Source organism: Sceloporus occidentalis, unplaced genomic scaffold (genome assembly GCF_023333645.1).
Source record: "Sceloporus occidentalis isolate IW3139 unplaced genomic scaffold, rSceOcc1.0.p SCAF_68, whole genome shotgun sequence".
Lineage (NCBI taxonomy): Eukaryota > Metazoa > Chordata > Lepidosauria > Squamata > Phrynosomatidae > Sceloporus > Sceloporus occidentalis.
In genome coordinates, this window is record NW_028317048.1 from 3,990,212 (window position 1) to 4,000,542 (window position 10,331).

The 10,331-nt window shown below is 39.4% G+C and overlaps 1 protein-coding gene across 1 annotated transcript; it reads right to left on the reverse strand.

Annotated features, from left to right (window-relative positions):
• Window positions 1-329: 329 nt before the first annotated feature.
• LOC149286550 (keratin, type II cytoskeletal 5-like) lies at window positions 330-4,752 on the reverse strand. The gene is made up of 9 exons (XM_089493955.1): window positions 4,258-4,752; window positions 3,880-4,094; window positions 2,781-2,841; window positions 2,605-2,700; window positions 1,876-2,040; window positions 1,343-1,468; window positions 832-1,052; window positions 664-698; window positions 330-562 (listed from the first exon to the last, which is right to left on the reverse strand). The coding sequence occupies exons 1-9, from the start codon at window positions 4,750-4,752 to the stop codon at window positions 330-332; spliced, it is 1,647 nt and encodes a 548-aa protein (XP_089350081.1).
• Between the last annotated feature and the right edge of the window lie 5,579 nt (window positions 4,753-10,331).

Genomic DNA, 10,331 nt, shown 5'->3' on the forward strand with positions numbered 1-10,331 from the left:
ATTAGAAAGACATATTGGCAGAAAAATCCATAGCCTCTTTACACTAGCAGGAAACATTTCAGCCCATTTGCAAAAAAACATGTAAAACCATTTTCATACCATGTGTAGAAAAGCGTATGCAATAACTAGACATGCTTAGTCTTTTAATACTAGGTGACAATTGTAGGGGTGAAAAATTGCTGACTTTAAAACAGTTTTTACATCAAGCAAATAGATACAGAGAATGTGTGGTGGAAAACATATAATCATATAATAAAGTACATTTTAAGCCACATGTTACCACAGTATCGAGGATTGCAGCTGCTCACAACATAGCATGAGTAAAGACTTTAATATCTCTTGGAGCTTGTGGATGTTTTCGACACAACTTTTATACTTGAGCTGCTGCCACCTGAGGAACCGAAGCTTGCAACCTTTCCACTGTTTGCACTGAAGCTTCCACCTCCTACGCTGTATCCTCCACCAATTCCTTGTCCAATACCAGAACCGTATCCACTGCCACCGCCAACTCCATATCCATGACCAACTCCACTACTGCCACCGTAGCTTGAGCTCACAACAGCTATTGGTGAAAATGATAACAAAATATATACAGTATTTAGTTATCATGATGAAACCCTCCAAGTAAATAAATGCACATTGAAAATCAGAAATGGAACTTACAGATGTTTACAGGTCCCACTCCTTCTCCTGCCAACCTATATTAAACAAAAAATACGTGTTTAATGTGGCACATTCCTTTGTGACCAGTGTTATGACAAACAACATGATAATTTACATTTTGTTCTTCATTATCACGGATCCACTAACATGTATTAGGGGTTAACTTACCTGCACTCCTCTCCTTCCAGGAGCTTCCTGTAGGTGGCGATCTCAATATCCAGAGCCAATTTCACGTTCATCAGCTCCTGGTATTCGCGCAGCTGGCGAGCCATGTCCTGCTTGGCCTTCTGTAGAGCATCTTCCAACTCAGCCAACTTGTTTTTGGCATCCTTCAATGCAAGCTCTCCACGATTCTCAGCCTCAGCAATTGCACTCTGAAGCTTGGCACACTAGATACATAAAGAATGACTTAAGACTGATGAATGTGTTTTTAATGTTTAAATGTGTTTTTAGAAACACTATTAATATTGCTATCACTTGATTAACATAGTCAAACTATATAGAAGTTAGCCTTTTAAAGACATGTCATACTCATTTAAACATATCCTAGTTCAGTTTTACAGTTAGGTTGCTAAAGAAGCAAATGGTTAAATTCTATTTTTAGGCAGTAGTTGTCTTTGTCTCATGTTATTCTTCTTACTAGTCCTAAAAATCACCCAACCCTGAAAAGTAAAAGTACCTGTTTCTTAACACTTTCAATTTCAGAACGTAGTCTGTTGATCATACGATTAAGCTCAGAGATTTCAGCCTTGGTATTTTTCAGGTCATCACCGTGTCTTCCAGCAGAAACTTGCAGTTCTTCATACTGTAATTAGAGGTAGAAATAGCGAAATGAATGCTATTCAAATTTCATACATCAGTGTGCAATACTAATTATGATAAATGTACAAATTTTTTAATATTTACATTTCAAAATTTGTAAAGATAAAATCAACAGCTACTATGAATGAATGTCTGTAAAATGATACGTTGAAAATAATTTTAAATGTATTTGTGTCTGGTTTACCCACATTGGCCCTGCAGCTTCAGCTACTCCTGTATATCTCCAAATTCACTTTTGGCAAACATACTATGATATAAAATGTCAATACCTAGCTCGATCTGATGATGATGTGATTCACAGACTAAAAATAGCTGGAATATGTCAGGATGCCCTGCACTGATCTGTGATGTTACACAGAACATTACTTTATGCATTGTAAGAACACTCACTTTTGATTGATACCAGGACTCTGCTTCTGCCCGGCTTCTGTTGGCAATCTCTTCATACTGAGCTTTCACTTCAGCAATGATACCGTCCAGGTCCAGAGCTCTGTTGTTGTCCATGGACAAAACGACTGAAGTATCTGAGATCTGTGCCTGCATCTGGCTGAGCTCCTAAAATAACAAAGCACAAATATTGCTTGACCTTCTACAATAGGAAAGGATACAATCATATGTGCATTAACTATACAGTACATTTGATCCAAATTACTGATCTGACCCTGGAGGTCAGTTTTAAAACATAGGTATTATACTTCAAGACACAGTTATTCTATAAGATGCTTACGGTAAAACTATACTTTTTATTGTAGTATACCAAATTAAGTGTGTTGCAACTTCTCACACCTTTAAATGCCATATTGGCTGAGGTATCATGGGAAATGAAGCACCTTTGAAGGGCAGCATTTAAAAAATAACTTGACATACAGATTTCAAAGTTAAATTCAGCTATGGTTTTATCTCCATTCCTCTTTGAAATATGGAGAGTGTTGCTTATTAGAACACAATATTTATTATATTATTATTATTATTATTATTATTATTACACATTGAACTCATGTGAGGATTACAATCAGGCCAGGTATAATGTCTCTGGGCCAGAGAATTATTATACACTATTTCGAAATTGTTATGGACAAATTCACAAAGTTGAATTGTAGAATGCATTAACGTAATTACCGCATCAAAGAGAGCTCTTAAGAAGTTGATTTCATCTTTCAGAGCATCCACCTTAGCTTCCAGTTCCACCTTGTTCAGGAAGGCACCATCCACATCCTTTAGATACAAAATGACATATATGTCTTATTGTATGAATAAATGGTCTAATGCAACATGCATATTGGATGATGCCTCACCTTTTTCAGAACAACAAATTCATTTTCTGCAGCTGTGCGCTTGTTAATTTCTTCTTCATACCTATTTAAAAAAAAATGTAGTCCATGTTTTCTGTATGTAATAATTACCATGCAATTGCAATGGGCATGATGTTGCAGCAGCACTGTGTAGAAACGTACACAGAAATATAGAATAGAATTACTTTTTTTTTATTTAGTTCACACTGGGAAAAAATGCCTCAAATACATACAAGCCACAAAAAAATAGAAAGATATTTAAACTTCAAAGCTTCATTTAAAAAAAGGGACAGTCATTCAATCAAACAATCATATGAACATAGTCGATTGTCATCAGTGGTCGTCAGAAAAAAGCACAAGCATATAATAAAGGTTAAAAAAGGAATTGGAGGGATATGAATTATATTAAAATTGTTAGGTATCAAATTTCAACCATACACCTTACCATTTGAGTGCTGAGCCTCTGCTTTTATTAATTTGGATTTATTGAAAGACTTGATGGTACCCTGGCTCGTGCACCATCTCACAACTGAGTGCTGTATTCCAACCTTTGTTTCTGTGTATGCCATTTCACCTCATAGTTATTACACTTTACAGATGAGTGGTGGAATTTTGATTAGGCCTAGGAAGGGTCTACCATCCATGGAGAATTTTATTTGGGTTTTCCTGTATATTTAAGCAGTAAATTGCTCTTTCCCATCTTAAAAAGTATGACATTTAGCCATCTTTTTGGTTAATTTGAGTGTTTGAGACATAAGATTGTTTTTTTTTATGTTTGTCAATAAAGTCATTCAAAATAGAGTTTTGAGCAATTGAATTATATCTCAAAAAAGTTCCCGCTTGTTTAATTAGGTCTCCTCAGTACCCCTATCTGGTCTGTCCAAAATAAAATGTTTGAGCTCTATAGCAAAATACCATTACCTCACTATATTTATGCTAATTTTCATGTTAACTGTTTAAAATGAACAAAAACATAACTAATAGCATCATTACATGCAACCCAAATAAAACTATTGCTAATTATCCAGACCGTATTTAACGCAAATTCTTTTTTGCATCTAAATAATCTATTTGGAAATATAGCAAGTCATTATTCACTTACTTGGCCTTAAAATCTTCAACAGCATCTTGCATTTGTCTCAGTTCAGAATCCAAACGGGCTTTGTCATTTCCCAGACCGTCCAGTTGTCTCCTTAGGCCGTTAATATAAGCTTCAAATATGGGTTCTATGTTTTTTTTCACTGTTTTGACACCCTGCTCTTGTAAGAGTCTCCATTTGGTTTCCAGTACTTGGTTCTGTTGCTCTAAGAATCGGACCTGAGTGACAAAAAATATTCATAGTATCTATAAAATAGGCATTGAGCAGAGATTATGTGGTAATAGGTCTAGAAAGTATCCGCGACATAACCCACAAACCCATATGTTCACAGCAGCTACTAGATTATAGTCAATAAAACCAGAACAAAATAAAATGACTTACTTTGTCAATGAAGGAGGCAAATTTGTTGTTAAGGGTCTTAATTTGTTCCCTTTCTTCTGTGCGAACTCTTTGAATGTTTGGGTCAATTTCCAAATTCAGAGGAGCTAAGAGGCTCTGGTTAATAGTAACTTCTTGGATTCCTCCAGGAGGGCACACTGGAAACCCAGGGCCACCGCCAAATCCTTGTCCGACACCAAATCCAGATCCCAGTCCTCCACCAAAGCCAGCTCCACTACCAGAACCATACCCAGAACCGTATCCATGACGAGACTGAGAACTGATGGAAATTCTTTTGCTTCCTCCTAAATTGTGAAGACTTCTGCTGCCAAAGCCACCATAACTAGCACGGCCAGAGTTGGCACCTCCACAACCAGAGCGGCTCACAGAGTGAGTGCTGAAGCTGGTGCGGGCAGCCCCTGATGGGACAGCAGAAGCAGCACTGAAACCTTTTTTGGTTCCTCCAACAGAATATGTTGTTTGGCGAGAAACTGACATGGTCCTATTAGATGTGTAAAGATTTGGTGCTGAGAATGAGCAGCAACAAGATAGAGTGAATTTCTCATGAACGAAACTCCCCTATTTATCTGTCTCAGTGTATGGGTTTGGTCACAGGTATGAGTATGCATCATCTTACATCATTAATGGGTTTGGCATGCCTGCCAGCAATCTATATGTTGAGCATCGCATCTGACTAATTCACATCAATATTACCTGATGTGCAAAGTTTGGTTTCTAGATGAATCCTCTTTTTTGGCAACTCTCAGTATACAACTAGATGTTCGCCTGTCATCCACTTCGTGTAAAACTTTGTTAATGATTAAAATAACAAATTTCTTGTTTCACTGTATACAAATCCAATAAATTTAACACAAACATAAAAAAATGCAAAACCAAGTTACATAAAAATGAATACAAACTTAAACATACCATTATGTAATAAGAAGAAACCATAATTAAAAATCAAATGTTTGTGTATGTAATAAAATGCTCATAGTTGCTAGTTGTGCAGAATATTGTGTCATATTTCAGACAAAGTGGGAGTGCAAAGGATTATAGCCTTGTAAATGTTCCAGAACTCGACATAAAATGCAGTACAGGGAAATTAATATAAATATTCACATAGAATTATATGGAGTTGAAACAGATGATATTTTACATTTTCCTGTGTAACAAAAGCCACATTTTGATAGAGCACTCCGCAACATGCAGATTCCCTTAAAATAGATAATGCAATTATATCGATCTTTTCAAGGATTTGAAAAAGAAAATATATAAAATTGCCTTCCTATGTATGTCAGTTCATGAGACTTAACATTGATATACGGTAAATGAAGTTTCAAAATGAGTCCCAAACATGGATTACATTAATCCTCCACACCTATCTATCTAAAACTAGCTATTGTTGTACTTGATAGTATGACGTCAGGAATGTGCTGAATACTGCAGTTTTCAAAATAATATTTAATAGTCAATATCTACAACTGAGATTTTATGTAAACTCATGAAAATATACTAAAGAGTACAGTAAGAGCTATTAGGATTAATACAGGTTATTTATTAAAACAAATAATCCATACTCACATACAATGACACAAATATATGTGTTGTTATAGAATATGCATAATCTTGACATTTCTGTAAATGTCTTTACATAAGGTACCTTTGTTACACTTTGTCCCTAATACGCCCCCCTGATTATTTACCAAAGCAGCCGTCGCCCTCTAGACCTGCCACACAAAGTCTAGGTCCAGTTGGCCTATGCTAGCATACCCCCTTTGCATTGTCCTGATTCCAAGGCCCAGAGCCTTTGCATCCTACCTATGGACCTCAGATTTTCTGGTACCTCTTCAGGTAAGCTGATGCACTCCAGGTATACATTCATAAATGATGAATGTACTTCAGCAAGGCAAAATGAAAAGGACAGTTGGGTCATCTCAAACACATTTCCAGTTTCTGCCTGTAAACTGAATTTCTCCCTTAAGTCAGGACCTCTGAATCCCTACTCATGCACTTGTATAAAGCTGGTGTGGGCACATGAGTAAGCCTAAAACATGTGAAAATCTGTCCATCAGTAAACCTTTACAGGATTGTCATGGACTGGAATATCCAAGGAAACCTGGCCATAGCAGAGATAGCCAGTATCTCTAAATAAATAAAATAGGAAGCTTAAAGTCAACATCCCTCCAGTAGCGTACCTAGCGGGGGGTGGGGGGGCCGCTCATTAGGGGGGTGCCAACTTGCCGGCACCCGGCACCCCTCCAGAGACGGACAGTAATGTCCGCCGCTGGAGGAGAAGGCTCGCAAGGGAGCGGTATCGGAGGTCTTTAACAGACCTCCGGCTCCCTTTAATTCTGTTAAAGACCTCCGATACCGCTCCCTCACGATCCGCGCGGCAACTGCTGCTGTGTGCCGGGGTTTGTTGTCAGATCCCGGCGCACAACACTGAAGCCGCGCCCACCACCGTCCGTGCCCTCTGAACCCGGAAGAAGACAGAAGAAGAGGAGCGAAGAGGAAGAAAAGGAGCTGACCAGTGGCGGAACTACCGGGGTCGCAGCCAAGGGGCCGCCCGAAATCTTTTTTCCGTTTTTTTTTTTTTAAATAAGGCAGGGGCGTCCAGGGCAACCGATCTTACGCGAGCCGCACCTCAAGCCCTGCTACTTACTTGTGGGAGGGTCTTCTGGACTGCACAGAGGAAGCGGAGTAGGTGACATCCTACTTCCTCTGTGCTTTAGCAGAGAAGGCAGAGGGAGGCCGCGCCCCCTGCTGAAGTCTGTGAGCGGCATCGAGGAGTTGCAGTGCAGGTAAGGGGGTGGGGAGGGTGTTTGAATGAGTGTGTGTGATTGAGGGAATGAATCTGTGAATGAATGATTATATGAATAAATGAGTGTGTGTGTGTGTGATAGCATGGATGTGTAAGTGCTGGAACCTAGGCATGATGGGACTGTGATTGCTGTTAGCAATCACACTCCTATCATGCCAAGTCAGCCAGTACATGCTGAAACCTGGCCAGCTGCCCCCCTTGTGTAGTGATACTGCCAGCAGTATGGGGTCTGCACATCACTTACAGCCACCCTGTACCAGCATGTACTGGCTGACTTGGCATGATAGGAGTGTGATTGCTAACAGCAATCACAGCGAGCACAGTCCCATCATGCCTAGGTACCAGCATTTACTGGTTGCCTGGGTATGATAGGAGTGTGATTGCTGTTAGCAATCACACTCCTATCATGCCAAGTCATATTGCTAATTTTGTCCAATTGTGTGTTACCTACTTTTATTAAACATGTGAGTTTTTATTATTATTTTTAAAGGTGGGGGTCATTTTCGGTTTTGGCTAAGTGAACCCTGAATGTTTTGGTCCAGAATTTTCATTTTAGTTCATCCCTAGAGTAAATCTAGGGAATCCTGAATTTGTAGTCACAAAACTTTCAAGGCCCAGAAATCAGTGAGAGGAAGAGTAAAGGTTTTGTGTCATTTTACTTTATTTTAATCTGCATATTTTATTAAAGGCCATATTTTTTGTCACAGTGAAAAATGAGTGCGGCCCGCGCACGTATACAATTCTGATGAAGTGGCCCACTGCAGAAAAAACTTGGACACCCCTGGATTATGCCCTTTGTACATGCGCCCCTTTTTCTTTGATTTTTTTACAGATATGATTCAATATGTAAATTGAATTTGTTGAATTTGTTGAAAAAAAATTGTTGGGTAAAAATCATGTTTTTTTTGGGGGGGGTGAGGGGGTGGGGGGGCCCTTAACAGATTCTCGCACCCGGGCCCTGAGGCGTCTAGTTACGCCCCTGGAGCTGACTGCTGTAAGAAGAAAAGAGGAAAGGTAGGAAATCATTCAGTGAGAGGGACAGTGAGAGAGGATTGGTATGTGTGGAATCTGTGGATTGGTATGTGTGGATTGGTAAGTGTTGATTGGTATGTGTGGAATCTGTGGATTGGTAAATGTGGATTGGTATGTGTGGAATCTGTGGATTGGTATGTGTGGATTGGTATGTGTGGAATCTGTGGATTGGTAAATGTGGATTGGTAAATGTGGATTGGTAAGTGTTGATTGGTATGTGTGCAATCTGTGGATTGGTATGTGTGGATTGGTAAGTGTGGATTGGTATGTGTGGAATCTGTGGATTGGTATGTGTGGAATCTGTGGATTGGTATGTGTGGATTGGTATGTGTGGATTGGTATGTGTGGAATCTGTGGAATGGTAAGTGTGGATTGGTAAGTGTGGATTGGTAAGTGTGTGAGAGTGATGGGTGTTATGCTGTACCATTTCCAATGTATTTTTCATTATATAATTATGTTCTAGTACATCATAACTCCCATCACTCTATACTGTTCCATACAGTGGCAGAGCTGGGAGACAGAGGCCTTGCACCCCCACCGCAGGACTCCTGAAAGGTAAGTGAACTTCAAAGGGGGGAGAGGGTAGATAGTTAGGAGGGGGTAGATAGGGAGAAGGGAGTGAGACGGAGGGATAGGGGGTAGATAGGGAGAAGGGAGTGAGAAGGGGTAGATAGGGCAGAAGGGGATGTGAATGGGTAGATAAGGAGAAATTGAAATAAAGAGTCAGAATGAGAGAGCGAAAATAATTGGATTAATGTGTGGATGAATTGTGTGAATGAGTGAGAGAATTAATGAATTTTTGAGAATGCATCAATGAATATGTGTAAATAATTTGTGTGAAAGAATAAATTATTGTGTGAATGAAAGTGAATTAGTGAGTGACTGTAAAAGTGTTTGTGTTAATCACAGGTGTATAGTTGATTTGTCAAAAAGGCAAAGATGGTATAAGCAGAGTGTTTATGGGACAAAAATGGCACAGGCAGGGTGTTTATGGGACAAAGATGGCACAGGTAGCGTGTTTATGAGACAAAGATGGCGTACACTCGGCTGTTTGGGAACAATGCTGACTCATGCTGGGCTGTTTGGGGGCAAAGATGGCACGTCCTATGTGTGTGTAATTTGAGTGCTGGTCAGGTTCTATGTGGGAAATGTGGACGCTGTTTTTTTTGGAGAGTTATTAAAGAAAGCACTATTATATGTTCAGTAAATGTTATTTATATGTGTTTATTTTACTTATAAGTTATTATTTAATTTTTTCAGATTTCTTGTTGTTTACAGTTGACATACAGTTTACAAATTGGTGCAATAAATATTCTTGCCAACATAATTTTGTAGATGTCTTTACATTTGGGGGGGGGGGATGCCACTTACAGGATCCGCCCCGGGTGCCAAATACTCTAGGTACGCTCCTGCTCCCCTCTACCCCAACCTTGTGAGAGGTAATAAATAAAATAGCTACAAGGTATAGTGCTCCCTGAGCTGGGCGAGGGGAGATTAATATATATATAAACGGAGCTGCAGACTGCTGTTTTGGTTTAGTTTTTATTTATTTGTGGAAAACTATGTATTGCGTTTGTTAAGGGTAGATAGCTCGATAGCGACTGCAAAACCTCTTTATGGTGTGAGGTGAAACTTGTGAGTTCCACGTGAACATTTTGCATTACCATTGGGTTTGGATGTTGTAAGGAATATACCTGTAGGCACATTTTATAACCATGGCCTGGGCATTGTTCATAACTCTTTTTAAAAAAGGGGCACAATAGACTTGTGCATTTGGATTTCTACAACTTTGGTTTTAATAAATTTTGCTTAATTCATGTAAATTACTGTATATGGAAAGTGGAGAGGTGCACTATATGATTATATTATTTAGAGTTTAGGTGTTTCCGCCTCACCCATTGCTAAAATCCAAGCACATAGGCATCCCATCTCCAAAGACAAACATTGGCAATAACATGGGTCATACACAATAGCTCTGTGACTTTAAACATGGCACTGTTATGGGATGCCACCTTTACCACAACTCGGTACATTAAATTTGTCCCCAGTAGATCTCCACAGACCAGCCCCGCAGCAAGTACATCGGTGTAGGGGCACCATGACCGGGTGAGGAACAAGGAGCACCCCATGACCCAGCAAAGGGTTAAACGTTTTGTTACTTATAACCATCCTGTGTGACTCCTTTACTTCCAGATGAACTTTTGCCCCCCCATTGTGAATA

Excerpts from the sequence above, each read along its gene's own strand:
- LOC149286550 (XM_089493955.1), bottom strand. The coding sequence starts at position 4,752 with ATGTCAGTTTCTCGCCAAACAACATATTCTGTTGGAGGAACCAAAAAA. Across the intron at positions 4,095-4,257 it reads TTGCCTCCTTCATTGACAAA|GTCCGATTCTTAGAGCAACA; the intron begins GTAAGTCATTTT and ends TTTGTCACTCAG. Across the intron at positions 1,053-1,342 it reads TTGAAAGTGTTAAGAAACAG|TGTGCCAAGCTTCAGAGTGC; the intron begins GTACTTTTACTT and ends TTATGTATCTAG.